General features: G+C 38.7%; 1 protein-coding gene across 1 annotated transcript in view; it reads right to left on the bottom strand.

The window, feature by feature from the left end:
* The window catches only part of NBAS (NBAS subunit of NRZ tethering complex), a 179,926-nt gene that overhangs the window by 11,704 nt on the left and 151,515 nt on the right, over positions 1-16,707 (bottom strand). Inside the window, exons 49-51 of the mRNA XM_081945203.1 lie at positions 12,877-13,016; positions 7,994-8,138; positions 1,171-1,299 (exon numbers count right to left, since the gene is read on the bottom strand). Of these exons, the coding sequence (XP_081801329.1) occupies positions 1,171-1,299; positions 7,994-8,138; positions 12,877-13,016 (414 nt within the window). The remainder of the gene's footprint in view (positions 1-1,170; positions 1,300-7,993; positions 8,139-12,876; positions 13,017-16,707) is intronic.

The raw sequence follows: 16,707 nt of genomic DNA, 5'->3' as shown, positions 1-16,707 counted from the left end.
CCGCCCCGCCCCCCTGGAGGCCCTCTGGAGGCTTCATGAGCTTCCCTGATGCCTTCGGAACGCTCAAGTCATTTCCAGTTTGCTCGGAGGGTCGTTCTGAGAGCTCCGAAGGCATCAGGGAAGCCTCTGGACGGTCCCTGAAGCCTTCGGAGTGCTCAAAATGATCCTCTGAGGAAACTAGAAGTCACTTCCGGTTTGCTCGGAGGGTCGTTTTGAGCACTCCGAAGGCATCAGGGAAGCCTCCCGAGAGTCCCTGAAGCCTTCGGAGCACTCAAAACGATCGTCCAAGCTTGGAGGGTCGTTTTGAGCACTCTGAAGGCTTTAGGGACTGTCTGGAGGCTTCCCTGACGCCTCCGGAGGGCGTCCGGGGGGGGGGCAGGGGAGGCTGTTTTCACCCTCCCCAGGCTCCTATAAAGCCTCTGGACTCTGGGGAGGGCAAAAAAAGCATGAAAAATGGGGGGGGGGGGAGTGGCTGTAGTGTGCGCATGCGCACTGGGGAGTTGCGCATTGCATTATGGGTACGGCACGCCTACACATGACCTCCCTGCACTCCCCCCACTTATGGCATGTGAGCCAAAAACGGTTCGCCATCGCTGGTCTAAGCCATCCCAGGTGTAAAGTATTTTGTTATTTTGATGAGCAAATGGCTGAAGAGATAATGCAAAATAAAATAATTGGAAGAAACATTATTAGTCTTAACCATCTTGAGCATATAAAATGAACTCTTAGTCAGTCATCAGGGGTGCCCAACTCCTGGGCCATGGCCTATTCAGAACTGGGCTGTGTGAGAGGCAGACCGGGACATGTGGCACATAGCTCCACTCACACAAGTGCACAGCTCCACTTGTATGAGCGGCAGACATGTATATGTGGTCTGGGCTGCTGCTTGCATGAGTGGAGCTGCGCATGTGCTTATCGGCCCGCTGTTTGCGTGGTCCTGTTCACACACACACACACACACACACACACACACACACACACACACACACAGCTGGACCACTGAGCCACAAAAGTTGGGCATCACTATTCTATATAGTTGTATAAATTACAGGCATAAAAGCTTTGGAAAAGCATAATAGCTGTATTACACTCAAGAGGCCTAGCTTCCTATATAATGACAGAATAACTAATTTATTGCCTCCAATGGGGAAGAAAGACTAATTCAATTACCTTAGCAATTGCTGTTATCTGCTCCAGTGCCATGGAGTGTAGATCTTGGTCTCTACTTTCCAGAAGTAGCTTCAGGGAGGGCAGCAGAAGAGATTCCTTCAGGAGCAGCAAACACAGGCTTTTTATGCACTGAAAACAAATAGAAAACCTTGGTGTAAGTAGTCAACTGGAAGGTCCCAACTTGCACTCACCTCCGGAAATCCTTTTATCAAGTCCAAAACGGAAACCTGATTCCTTTTAAAGCAAGCAATTAACCAAAAACCTCTGGTGGAAATTCAGCCTCTCATGAAATGTAAAGACTGAATGGAGCAAAAGACTGAATTGTTCCAGTGACTTGAAAATTCATTTTATGAGAACTGCATGGAGAAGAATTAAAGTATAAACATTTTGAAGAGATGCCTTCTGCCCTAAAGAAGTCCATCAGTTGTCACCTTTGGCCACTGCTGATAAAGGGAAGGAAAGAGTTTCAGGAACCAAGTTCTGTGTTGTGTCCCTACCTTATTTTATCCCTACACATTCACTGAACAATCAATGTTCAAAAAATTCCAGGAAATGAAGCTGCATGTAAGTTGTAGCCATCCATCCATGCAATGTAGAGGCGGGTTGCTGCAGGTTCGCCCTGCATCGGGTGAACCGGTAGTGGCGGTGGCGGGAGGCTCTGCCCACCCGCCTGGACCCTTCTGTGCATGATCGTGTGAGTGCGTGCACGAGGGAAGCGGTAGTAAAATAAATTGCAACTCACCACTGATCCAATGGTACTCTCTTTCACACATAGATACATACAAAATCTGAGGTACAACTGAGATTTGGCATACCAAATCTCAGTTGTACCAAATTTGTACCAAATTTCAACAATACAAAACAGACTTTCATTCCAGAACATTTTCGTATATTCATTTTAGTAAAACTTTCTTTAAACAGCAATATCCAATTCCACCTGTAGTCACTTAGCACAATACTGTCTGGACATCTTCATAGTTTCAAATGATGTTTTCTTATCCTATTAGATATGATTGCCATTAATTGTTTGTCAGGAACATCCCCTAAAATCATTGCCTCTGGAAAATGGTCAGACTGAACAGAAAATATTTGAAAAATTAGTTCAATTTTAGTTCAGAACTAACAGAAGCTTTCAGGAGAGCAGGGAAGCTAAAAAGCATCCAAATATCCATAACTGGAGTGTGACTCTAGCATAATTGATAAATTTTATTTTATTTAAGAAATTGATTTGCTGCCTATCTCACTATCCAAAACAACTTTAGATGGCTCACAAGAAATCCAACAAGCATACCTGTTTATTGGTTGATTGGCAGACTTTCAAATAGATACTGGGCACTATAAAATAGAATTAGTTTCTTATCCAAACTCAAATCAACATATATGCTAATTAGTCTATATAACTGTTATCCTATTGCGTAGGCTGGAGGGGATGGGGGTGAGGGGCACCGTTTTGCGGTGGTTCTCCTCCTTCTCTCTGGTCGGACGCAATGTGTGTTGGCGGGGGAGCAGAGGTCGACCCTGAGGCCGCTCACGTGCGGAGTGCCACAGGGGTCGGTCCTCTCACCTCTCCTGTTCAACACATACATGAAACTGCTGGGCGAGATCATTCGAGGATTCGGGGTTGAGTGCCATCTGTACGCAGATGACACTCAGCTATACATCTCTACCCCGAACCACCCCAACGAAGCCGTCGAGGTGATGTCCCGGTGTCTGGAAGCCGTGCGGGTCTGGATGGGTGACAACAGACTCAAGCTCAACCCTTCCAAGACGGAGTGGCTGTGGCTACCGGCGCCCCGCTTTAGCCAATGTGTTCCATCTCTGGCCATCGGGGGGGAACAACTGCCCCCGTCGGATAGGGCACGCAATTTGGGCGTCCTCCTAGATTCCCGGCTGTCGCTAGATGATCATGTGACAGCCGTGGCTAGGGGGGCATTCCACCAGGTTCACCTGGTGCGCCAATTGCGCCCCCTACTAGAGCGGGACGCCCTTCGCACAGTCACTCATGCCCTGGTGACTTCCCGTCTTGATTACTGCAATGCTCTCTACATGGGGCTCCCCTTGAGATGCACCCGAAGGCTCCAGCTGGTTCAGAATGCAGCCGCGCGGGTTATTATGGGGAGTACTAGGTACTCCCATGTAACACCTTTCCTGCGCGAGCTGCACTGGCTGCCTGTGGCTTTTCTGGTGCGTTTCAAGGTGCTGATTGTCATCTTCAAAGCGCTCCATGGCTCGGGACCTAGTTACCTGCGGGATCGCATTCTACCCCACACATCCCTGTGACCAATCCGCTCTCACAGAGAGGGACTCCTCCGGGTACTGTCCGCTAAGCAGTGCGGGCGGGCGGTGCCTAGGAATAGGGCCTTCTCTGTGATGGGCCCAACCCTCTGGAACGACCTCCCCCCCGATATTAGAACCACCTCGGATCTCCGCTCCTTCCGCAAGAAACTCAAGACCCACCTGTTTCGACTAGCCGGCCTGGCCTAATTGTAATTGTACTTACAGGGAACATCTACTACTGACCTTCCTGGATGGCTTTCTAAATTTTAAATTTTGGGATTTTAAACTGGTTTTAGAATTGTTTTTAATTATATATTAGTTTGGGTTGTATATACAGATGGTATGTGTGCGTTGTTTTGTCTGATGTTTTATGTTATGTTTTGTTGTTTTATACACGAACGGTCTGTACACCGCCCCGAGTCCCTACGGGGAGAGGGGGGCGGTCTATAAATTTAATAAAACCTAAACCTAATAACAGGATAACAGCTTGCTCTAGGAAGCATGTTTCCACCATTTAAAAGCAAGCTGGTTTAACTGAACATGTAGATAGGTTGCCATGTTAAGACACTTTTTTGAATTAAAGGTTCAACAGAAGTTGTATAGCTGATGCACCTTAGAAGTTGGCTAGTGCAGTTCTATATATCTTTATCTTTTCTTTCTCGTTCCTAGTCTCTAGGAATAAAAATGTCATTTCGACTTCTTTGGAAAGAAGTTTTATAGTTCTGTCAAGCCTCTTATAATTCAGCTTCTTCACTTAAGGTTTTGATGGGTTTGCAGATATAAAATGCTACTGGCACTATAAAACTGCTGCTTCACCCAACTGTTAAACCTAAGAGCCATCAACTATTTTTTTTTTGCAAGCCTTGTACACATAGCAATAAATTGTGCTTTCCAGATGCACGAAAAATGTGCAGAAATATATGATCAGTATTTCATATTGTGCTTTACAAGCCTTTTGTTATCGTTTACCAGAAATAAGCCTGTAATGCAAAATTGTAAGAGATGATAGAAAGTTCAATATTTCTAATTTTACTACCTCATCCACAATACCTTTAATTTATTGGTTCTTTTTTCTTTTTTCTCATGCAATCCCTCAAACAATAGTATAAATCAGTTTAAATAGTTAATACAATCACAAACACCATCTTTAACTTCAACCATAGCCAACTGCGACTATGTGTGCTGTTTGAAGCTGATATTTCTGGTTAGCAATAGCTGAAATTCAAGAGTAGTGGCAATGTAGGATCATGCTTAAGATGTTGGATCAGGATCAGGAGAGCACCAGATCCATGCCCATCCTCAGCCCAGAAAACTCACTAACCATTTACTTTCAATCCAACAAAACTGCACAGGGTTGAAGTTTTAGGAGAAAAATGGAGAAGGAAATACCACATTCTCTACTTTGAGTTCCTGCAGGAAAAATGGTATGATGATGATGACAACCACGCCAATCTTATTGGGTTTGAAGCTTTACTGCAATGTTTTGTTACATATCACCTTTGTAAATATTTATTATACTGGTAAATCTCCAAAATCTTAAGATTCACAGCAACTTACAATAATAATTTAAAGAACAAAATACAATTAGCTGATGAAATAAATAGGAAATATACAATCATAGAAAACCATTAATGCTAACCCCCAAATAAGTGACATTAACTTTCAAAAGTCATCCATTCAAAAATGCCATGACTGCAGTTTTTAAAATTATTATATATTGTTTTAATTTGTGTATATTGCCCCAAATCACTTGCTGATGGGGTACCTAAATAGATTTAACATATTAAAACAAATACATTTCCTTAAAAAAGAAAGGTTAGAGATAGAAGAATAATTATCTAGTGTAGCTAGAAGGTATCTCCAGAAACGATTATACCAGTGACTTTTTAAAGGCAACCAGCACAACACTCTCCTCTAAAGTATCACTTACTTCTTAGACCCAGCTACTCACTGCCTCCACTCAAAGTGCCAGGAAAGGGATGTATCTTAAGTCTTATCCATTGGAGCTCACAGGTCATTATGACCAGCTCCTGCTGCTCACACTTGGGTGTCCTTAAATAAAGTGAAGTAGGAACATTTTGTTGCCCATATTTGCCATGTTGCCTTAGTCCCGTGAATGTTTCCATCTAGGACAGTGATGGCAAACCTTTTAGACACAGAGCGTCCAAACTGAAAGGTGTGGACATGTGTATGCACGGACATGCGCAGCAGAGACCCAAGGAGCAGCTGGCCAGCGGGAGGCAAGGCATCCCAACACCAACAGCGGGGAAAGAGGTAACATCTTTTTCTTTTGTGAGCTTTTGTTTTGTGGTTTGCAGAGAAACAGAAGCTCACAAAAGAAACGCCACGGAGATCTGAACTGGGGCAACAGTGCATGTGCCAGCAGAGATTGCTCTGCGTACCACCTCTGGCAAGTGTGCCATAGGTTCACCATGACAGATCTAGGATATATTCTTCATATAAGAAAATCCCAGAAGCAGTTCCTGACATACCATGTTTTACAAAGACTCAGGATTACAATGCAATTAAAATAAAGATCTTGGTCTAACAGCAATTATAATATATAAACAATATAAGGTGGGCATATGAACCTGTGAATCTATATTTAATTTACTCAATAGTTTTGTTTTTATTACATTAACTTGCTTTAACTTGGAACAATTCATTTGGTTATACTTTTTTTTTATACTGGCATGTTGTCTGTAAAGATAAATATCATTAAACTTTCCCCTCAATAAATAAATAAGCCAATCCTAAATATGTTTGCATTGCAACCCTTCCTTCCAATACATTTCTGAGATACGCTTTCAGTTTCTCTAGCATGAAATCTGACCAGTCCAATCTCTAAAACATGTTCACAGCATTTAACGGCCCTGTAACAATGGAAAGTTTTATGGATGTGGTTGGGACAAAAGTGAACTTACAAAAAGAAGCACAGAAGAGTCTGAAGCTAGCAGTTTATGATAAGGTGTTTTGTACTGCCACATCTGGAGGAAAGGAGACTTTAAGCACTTTAGAAGTTTCAAAATTTTAGCAAACTTAAAAAAAACCTGAATCAATAAAAGCTTAACCCAAAGATGCTTTTTTCAGGAGGCAACTGGATTTTCCCTGTTTTTTCTTTGAAGACGTTTCACTTCTCATCCAAGAAGCTTCTTCAGCTCTGACAGGATAGTGGGGAGTGGAAGGATTTACATTCCTTACAGTCAGCTGGTCATTTGCATCCCTTTTAGAGGGTAGTTGAAGCACTTGGAGGTTTATCTGTGTCCTCAGAGTCACCTGAGTAGTGCTAATGGTTCCTGTAGTCTGTAATTTTTTTCCTCTGGAAACCCATTCCTACTCCCTCACCATTCAAAGGGTGTTCATTTTTAATAAAAACTTAAGTGACAAACTGTAAATCCAAGAAGCACTTGGTGTTGGTTAGCATCTTGAATGCCCTGATCTACTAACAGAGATGAAACAGAATTTCATTAGGAAGGATCGTAGCAGGAGCTTTGGTTGAACTAGTGACATGGAAATGAATGGACATCTGGGACCCATTTGTTGTCAATAGTGATTAACTATTCAGAAAGGCAACTATTTCAGATCTTCGGGCTCTCTGTGAGACTTGGATGAGAGCAAAATCTAGTGCAAATGGGGGTTGACAAACAAAAGGAATAACGCTGCACCTGTAATGAAGGTGTTACTAATGGTTGCAAAAATATTTTAAAGCGTCCTTACTTTTATCATTCTTTGTTTAACAAAGAAATCTTCTATCTTCTTCTTCTATATATATAAAAATGGCTGTGTGTGTGTATGTTCCAGCATAACTCTGGAATGCCTCGAGCAATTTCAACCAAATTTGGTACACAAGAATAATACAATACAATACAATAGTAGAGTTGGAAGGGACCTTGGAGGTCTTCTAGTCCAACCCCCTGCCTAGGCAGGAAACCCTATACCGTTTCAGACAAATAGCTATCCAACATCTTCTTAAAGACTTCCAGTGTTGGGGCATTCACAACTTCTGGAGGCAAGCTGTTCCACTGATTAATTGTTCTCACTGTCAGGAAATTTCACTTTCAATTTCAATTCTCACTGTCAGGAAACACAGATGACTTACTTTCTGGAAACAAATACTCTGGGTATAAGACACCCCAAAAACCCCTGGAGTGTGTGTTCTGTTAAGATACAGTCTGTTGTGTCTTAAAATGGCTTCCACTGTGCAGCCATTGTACTTTCTGGAAACAAATACTCTGGGTATATGACACCCAAAAAAACCCCTGGAGTGTGTGTTCTGTTAAGATACAGTCTGTTGTGTCTTAAAATGGCTTCCACAGTGCAGCTCAATGGAGTTGCCATGGTAACGGCTTCACTGCACTCCATAAGGGGATTCCCTCTGGTAAGGGGGAAAATCCAACATTAGAAATTACGTTTGGGCTGGACACTTTCCCCCTATAAATAAATACCCAGGCAATGCCAGGTTATCGGCTAATTACATATATTAATGAGTTTATTGTCCATGTAAACTGGGTCACGTCTAACAAGAACTCTAGTCATGTAGACTTACCTCTGCAGAGAGCCTCTGCTTTGTCTCGTATAAAGAGCGGCAGATCGTCAGAATCTCGTCTCCCACACTTTTCTTTTGCTCCTGTAGGCACTTCATAAGCATCATTGTTCCCAGTTTAACCCAAAGATTATTACTTGAACATGTTCTAGAATAAAGGAAAAGAAGTTTTCTTGTGAGCACTAAAAGCAATCTGATCTCTATTGTGTGTATCTACCTACATGTACTTTCAAAAAGTGAATTTTTGACAAAATGTATTTATTGAATGCGAATGCTTTGTGTAATTTTTACAATAAACTCCAATGAACTGCTTTTCAGGTGCATGTAGTCCGTGACTTTTTAGAAACAAATATGCAAAAAAAATTAACAGAACAAATTATTTTAATTAAAAAAAAAACTTGCGGCCAAGAGAGATGGAACTTTATTAGGAGCAGCTGCTTATTAGGGTAGACAGAATAAGCATATAAGTCATGAAGGTTGATATGTGTTTTCTGTAATATTAAATAAAATGTGATAATAAAATAAAAACTGAGATCAGAAGCAAATAAGATTTGAGATTTTTTAATAAAAAAATCAGATAAATATTAGTTAATCATTTAAAAGTTAGTAATAAGAGAATCATGGTGGCTCAGTGGCTTAACGACGCCAGAGATGATCTCTGCTCCAGTGGTTTGAGCCCAAGTATCATCACGGTCACCATCATCGTCATGATGACAGGGGGAGCTCCTGCCATTTGCCTTAGCTTCTGTCTACCCTACACTTTGAAAGCATGTTCTATGCAAGAAGCAATAGCACTTAGACTTATATACCACTTCACAGTGCTTTACAGCCTTCGGTTTTACTGAGTCAGCATATTGTCCCCAACAATCTTGGTCCTTATTTTACCGACCTTGGAAGGATGGGTCAACCTTGAGCCTCTCAGAATCAAGCTCCTGGAATGAGCAATGAGTTAATCTGCAGTACTGCATTCTGATCACTGTGCAACCAGATAGAGTGATAGACAGGCACCACTTCAGTGGGGAGATGAACTGGTGCTCTGTGCAGGCAGTTAGGTTCCTGATGGTTATGAATTTTGCTGGTTGAGGCGCCCACGTGTGAGGCAGGTATGGGAAGGGAGAAGGCCTTGGGTGACACTACAGTAAGAGCCACTCATCTTTCTCTCTGGTGTGAAACCAGCTCGCTCTCCTGTGGTGCATTTCGTGCAGTGCAAGTGTTCTATAACAGGACTTGGTCAACGATATTGAGTTTAGGCACAATTATCGCACTTGATAAATCTGTATACTGTGGTATACAGATATACCACAGGTACTGTCCATGATAGTAAAATTCAGAAGGTAAAAATGTAATAATACTCATAAATTATAAATTTGTCACGACTAGGTTTACCCACAAATGCTCTCCTCAAAAATAAATTAATGTAAGAATCCATACAATTTATCTATTCTATACAGTTAAAACTTAACATTTTGTTCATTTTCTGCCTCTCACACTCCACATCCATTTGTCTATAGATCCACCTAGGAATAGGGCTTTGAATTTCAGACATGTGATTATTATTGGAAATTAAGAATGAAGTTGCAATTTTTCTTCTGGATCAAGGTTAATGGAATGATGAAGAGGGAGAATCATAGCTGGCATTAAATATTCTTATTTTTCCTCTTAAATTGGATTGTGAACTATTAATTAATAAACTAAAACAGCTTACATTAGGAAAATGCTATTCTAATTATTTGAAAAGGACTAATTTTAATACAAGCACCTAACTTATTAAAGCTATGAAATATATAAGAGGTTGCGACATTCACCATCTTTTTTTATGCTTCAGGAAAACCTATGGATGCTGCGACTAATGAATGCATCATACGGAAACAAAGTATTTCTCCTTGTCAGAAATGTGTTATTCATGTAAAACTATGCAAGTTTACACGACTGAGTACATTCTTGTCAAGGATGATGTCTTTGATAAAGTGACAGTTTTTCTTTGAAAAAATCCAGAGGTAATCTGGAATGTGACAACTCAAATAAAGAGACCAGATAAATAGTTGAATGCATAACTGAATTAACATTGTGGAATGGTAAGTCTCCATTCTGGCAAATCAGTTCAGTGAGAAAATACATTATGCCATAATGGAGGTAGTTACATAGGGCAGAAATGGTCTCCTCCAAAATACCATCTCGTAATACCCTCTGGCCCACAAACGTATTTTTCCCACCACTGTAAGAGAACACAAAATATAGCAGTTTTGGTTTCCTTTTTTCTTTTTGGCCAAAAATCAACTGAAGAGGGGTTAAATAAGTAAAAGCCAACATTCCATGACCCGAAATCTACTCATACAGTAGAACTTTTTTTTACTTCTGCCCTGTGTCCCCACCAGTCTGACCCAACAAATTTTCCAGACCATATTTTGATAGGAAAAATGTGTTGAAAATAAATCCAAGGAACAATATAAAATTCCATAGCTCAGGGGAATATTATCAAGCAAAACCAAAACAGCTGTCATTTGTCATTATAGGAACTCAGATTACAAAAGTTCATTTTCTGAGTTGTCAAGAGACAACTAGTGCTCAATTTTACATGGCTCAGTGGCTAGACAGAAGAAAACAATTTTATTCTTTACAAGTAGTGTCCTCTCCCCCCCCTTATTCTTCAATCAATTTACTCAGAATAAATGGGTCAAAAAGGGACATACTAGGAGATTTTTAAAGCTAGGCAGATAGGAGTAGTTCTATACTATAATTCTCCCCAATTGCAGCCAGAAATACTTAGTTTTCTTTTGAAAAGGAAAACAATGAAATTATGGCATAATGGATTATTTAAAAACACCATAGATCTAAGCATGCTGGATATTTTATCCATATAAAAAATCCATATATAGCCACAAGCCGCAGTGGCACAGTGATTAGAGTGCAGTCCTGCAGGCTACTTCTGCTGACAGCCAGCTGCCGGCAATTTGGCAGTTCAAATCTCACCAGGCTCAAGGTTGACTCAGCCTTCCCTCCTTCCAAGGTCGGTAAAATGAGGACCCACATTGTTGGGGGCAATAGGCTGACTCTGTAAACCGCTTAGAGAGGGCTGTAAAAGCACTGAAAAGCAGTATATAAGTCTAAGTGGTAAGTGATATATGCATAGCTTAATTTGAAAGGCAAGAGAGGAATCTGATGAAAAAAGAAAGTAAATGTAACCTGGCCATTGTAAAAAAAATCCTATTTCTCAATGCAGTATTTTTCCTACTAAATTCAAATTTTGCTCTAAGGGATTTCTAAGTGTATATCAATGCTTTATAAAGGTCAAATATACACAAAAGTGCACAAAATATATTTTATTTCATTTCATTTCAGTCTTGGAACAAAGCAGGCCAACTCAGAACATTTCAATGAAATGTATAGCTTGGATGGACTCCCAACCTAATGGATCAATCTTCCATATTCCATCAGAACAAAATATGTATCAAATATTCTGATTAAAGGAAACAGAGGACAGCTATGTTAGCCTATGGTAACCAAAAATCAGAAAGATTCTGGTAGCATCCTTTTCTAATTAACAGGCATAAGCTTTCAGTAGTTGCTGTCCACTTCATCAAATGGGCATTCCATAATCCAGGACATTCTATTGTGGATTACAAAATAAATTTTTTGGAAAAAAGAGATTTTAACAGCGTGGTTGAGCAAGAGATTGTACATCAAAAGGTTTTAGGCTATCTCTGAAGGTCTTAACAAATGCAATGTTTTTTAATTGATAAATTTTAACCTGTCTTTCATCCAACCTCCATCTGCATAACCAACCTGTTTTCTCCTTCCTTCCCCATTCATTTCATCCCATTGGAAATCCTAGCTACTCTATCCAACTGACCAAGCAAGAAATAGGTCATGATAGCTTGTGCCTTTTAATATACTTTGTTAATTAGAAAAGATGCTATAAGACTATTAGACTCATTCTGAATGTTGGTTTGTGTTTGTTGAGATCTTCAAAGGTAGCCTGACATTTTTTGATATTTAACAATCTCTCACTGAATTCTGTTGTTAACATTCCCCCCCCCCTTTCAAGATGGAACGTCCTAGAAGGCTGAAATACTCTGATATACCTTTTGAGTCAAATTTCATGTTCATTAATTCTTTTGTGAAAAGTTTCGGCTAGTTTGCTCTATGTAAAATCCAGAGGGGCAAATGATGCCAAATATCAGAGGAAGAGCATGTGAAGATTCGCTAATCATCTGTGTCAAATTGTTGGGGGTGTGGAGTGTATAATGGGGTTGTTGAAATATAATGTTGGGTACACATGCGGTCTTTGATTCTCATGTTAATATCCCTGTTCTATTGTTGCTCATGTGAATCTGTATGCAAGTTAAGACCTGCCACCAAGCAGAGTGTTCTGCTTGGTGAAGTGTTCCTTTCTAGTTGGGCTGTATTAGCAATAACAACAGAACACCATTGTCACCTACACTTCACATCTTAAGCCACTCATATTTGTACATGTATATGAATATATGTACACACACATCTTTGTATAATTTTGAAAAGTCTACACCATTTTATTAACTTCTATTAATCTTTCAAAAAATATCTATGCATTTTAATTTTAATTTTGTTGGTCAGTGATCATCATCATGAATAGGTTTATGGACTCTATGAGAAAAATATATTGTATTTTTTGCACTTCAAAAACAGCAAAAAAGTCTTTCAGAATTGGGGTAGCCTAGAAATACCATCAATCAACCACTCACTCAAAGTGCCAGTTTCTTACCACTTAAAAATAACAAGGGAATTCTACAAACATTTATTTCTTAACAAATGGAAAGTACACTCAGAATTAACACTAAGAGAAGATCTACTTTAAAATTCCCAAAGGTATTTTAGGTTTATGTTAAAGTGCAAAACAAATAACTTACATATTTGGGCTTTTCATAGGAGGCCAAGCTTGCAGGAGCATAACTAAATGCTGGAACTCTTCATGTTTCCTGCTATTTTCCAGAAGTTTCATGAAGAGAAGGTACCTTTTTTCTTCATTTTCAATCTCTGTTATTTCCACCTAATAAATTCAGGAAAGCAGCTCACAATAAATACAAGGTAGAGTAGATAACATAATTATCCAAATATTAGTTGCTTAGACAGTTAAATTGGTGGCATATTAAACAAAAACAAACAAACAAGAGATATTCTTGTGTTAAATCAGGTTTGTTTATTCCCTTCAAGTCAATGTTTAATCCAGGCAACTGCATGGACTAGTTCCTGTAGTTTTTTTGGCAACATATTTTGGAAGTTGTTTGCTTTATTTTTTACACATTTTTTTACAAACCCAAATAGGAATATGAAACACATACTTTCACAGTTCAAATATCTCCTCCAAGATCTCCTGGTTTCAGTAACGGATGGAAGCATGGAGGAGGACAGAGCAAAACCATAGGTATAATGGAATTAGCTTCAAGAGATAGGTGACAAGCAGAGAAGCTTAGGGAATCTTTGTATAATGGGGCTTTCTCTAGCTCCCAGGGGACAACTAAATTCTTGTTTCTTCTTGCTTGGTTTAATAGTCATAAGACCGTTTATCTGCTTCATGCCACCCAAATTCCTGCTCTAGAAGGAAATGGGTAATATATTCCAGTAATATGCTTCCATGGTACTTAATACTGATTCAGCAGTTAATCTCACTTAGAGTATCCGTCATTCTTTATTCTCCCATTTCTGCTAGCAGAGATGCTTTTAATTCAAAACGGTTAAATCTTTTTTATTTATCAATCAAATTTATAAAACTGCTCATCTCACCTAAAGTGACCCTGGGCAGTGCATAAACATTTGATGTGAATAGATTTCCCAAGGTGTACAATTCTGCTTTTTTTTAGCATAAGAAATTTTATTCTTCTGAGTACAATAGTACTTAACGTCTCTTAAACAAGTCAGTCAAACTGGCGGCCTACGGGCTGGATGCGTGACATGCAGGCCACGCCCACCCCATCTCAGCAAAGGTCGGATAAAATTGTGATATGTCATGATGCGTCATGTGATGCAATCAAGTTTGACACTTATGCCAAAAACATGTTGCAAGACCATTCCCAGCTTTTGATTTTGAAGGGATTTTATAAGGAAGATGGGAAGGGGCTTCAGATAAGGGAAGGGGCCTTCTATCCTCATTCCTATTAGCAAAGTGATTGCATAGAAAAAATGAGGCAAAGTAAATAAAAATGAAGACCTTGATCTTTTTACAGTTCTTCCAATTCCATAGTTCTTTTTGGATTTGGATTTATTAGAAGCTGAACTTCAATTAATATATAAAAACTCCAACTATTTCCCTTAAAAAAGCTCATATTAATAGAAAGCATGCTACAGGATTTTTTGATTTATGCATAAAAAGGGTTTTTTTAAATCATCAAGTTACATATCAAAATAAAATATCAAATATATAATATAAATTAAGAGAAAATAGTGAAATCTGACAGGAAAGTTGATAATTAATTCAAAAACAACTTCTTTAAAAAGCTGGAAATATGAATATTGTCATGAGAATATGTTATAAACACCTGTACAAAAAGCAAATAATAAATACTGACTTGTCAGATATTTGATCATTACTGAACATTCTCTGCTATAATTAATACAGGAATAACATACACTTTTTCAACTAATATCTTATAATAATAAATATTGTTTAGATTTATAAATATAAATATTTATAATAAATATTCAAACTGAAAAAGGCTAAAATGTTGACACAACGTTATTTCTCATTTACATTTTTTTTCATCTCAATGTAAATTCTGTAATACTTGATACCAGATCTGATTCTAGACGACTTTGTCCATAATGATACTATTGAAATACTAATTTTCATAAGCACTATCAGCATTTAAAAGAATGATCTTTAAATGAGTTTCAGAAACAGGGATGATATGATACAAGAAAGCCAAGCATTTTCTTTTCTGGAAATTTAAATTAACCATATGCATTTGTTAAACACCATAAAATTATCTGTTCATACTAGCCAAACCTCAAATCAATGGCAGATTTATTTGTATCCTAGCAAACCCCATGTTGATTAATTCAATTTGTAAATGTATTTCTCTACTATTCAGTTCCTCACTGCAATGTGAATCTGAATTACTACAGCCTTAAAAGCAGAATTACAAACAAGGCACTTGAGAGAAGATTCTAATTGCTACAATACATTCTCAAGCCCAATGAAGTTCTAGTAAAAATCTATTAAATTCATATCTATTCACAAGAGAAGGCTCCTTGAAAACAAGTCAAAGATAACATATGCTTTTATCTTCAGGTACTGTGTTACAATCAAAAGATGAAAATGGAATGAAATTCCTCCACTGATTCAATATATTTTGCTCTCCCACTGAGATTTCCTTGAATTACACACATAATTATGTATGTGTCATTATGAACTCATTGAAAAGCAGTGGCTCTTTGCTTCATCAAAAATGATCTTGAGATGGAGGGTACTGATTGTTAAATGATTATGCTATTTTTCCCGAGAAGAAACTCATAATAGGATAAATTACTTGTTCTTCTTGACTTAGCTCATATTCCTCTACTGTAACTTAGATAAATTACACATCAACGTTCTAAGCATCTTAGCTGGAGTACAGTAATTTCCCTTGTAATGGCTTCAGAACACGAAGTTCAGTGTATGCTATTACATATATAAAAATTACAGTGTAATCCTATTTTCTCCAAGAGAGTAAATCAATGTCTACAACAAGCAGGGCAAAATGACCAAAATCTGCCATTTGCTACCCTTCTCACTACTTCTTTTAAGGAACTTTTCTTTTCCCCTCCCTCCTGGTGAGAGAATATAAGCTAAAAGCTGACCTAAAATATCTTCTAGGTAAAATGTATGAACAATTGTGTTTACAGATCCAGAATCACCCATAGACCGTACATGATATATGTGGTATTACTGGTGGCTTTTAAGAAGAGATTGGACAGCCACTTGCCTGGAATGGCATAAGGTCTTCTGCTTGTGCAGGGGGTTGAACTTGAAGACCTCCAAGGTCCCTTCCAACCCCGTATTCTGTTGTTCTGATCTGAACTGTCTAATTTTCCCTTGGGGATGGAGGAGGGAAGAAATGTTGGGTAGGATCTCAACATACTTCATCATTCAGCCATCATGAAATTTATTTCATTCAGTTTATTTCACTCCTATTTACTGCCACTCTCAGCCAATTGCTAATTTGTTTTTTTAATATCTAATTTGTTGTGTTCCTATGCAGTTTAGATCACACAAGTAAGAATTAGAAATAGCTGTAATAAAACAATATAAACTTTGCATAGGTATTTATTTGCCAACAGAATAGTGTCACTGAAAACAAATCCAGTTAATTCAAGGGTGGGGGGAAGAAACACAAATACCATTTCATAATTCACAATGAAACCAGGGACTACATACAACACAGTAGGAACGTTATGTTGCAAAATGCCATTAACACTGAATGCTTCAATTGCTATCCTACAGTAATAGGGTAACTGAAGAAAGCCCAGCATACCTCAGATCTATGGCAGATTTATTTGTATCCTAGCCAAAGTTAGTTTAACCAACTTTGATTGATCACAAAAAAACATCAGCAACACAAGAGCCGATGAACACTTGGATGGGAAGTAATTATTCTACTGTCTAGAGTCACATAATTTTTAAAGAAAAACATCCTGGAAGAAGGCAATGAAAAACAATGAAAAACATATTCCTGTTATCAAGAAACCTATGTGGATGTACTGTA

The sequence above is a fragment of the Natrix helvetica genome, assembly GCF_964273705.1.
Source record: "Natrix helvetica genome assembly, chromosome: 2".
Lineage (NCBI taxonomy): Eukaryota > Metazoa > Chordata > Lepidosauria > Squamata > Natricidae > Natrix > Natrix helvetica.
Note: the sequence above shows the minus strand (reverse complement) of the source record. Positions and strands in the feature narration are given on the sequence as shown.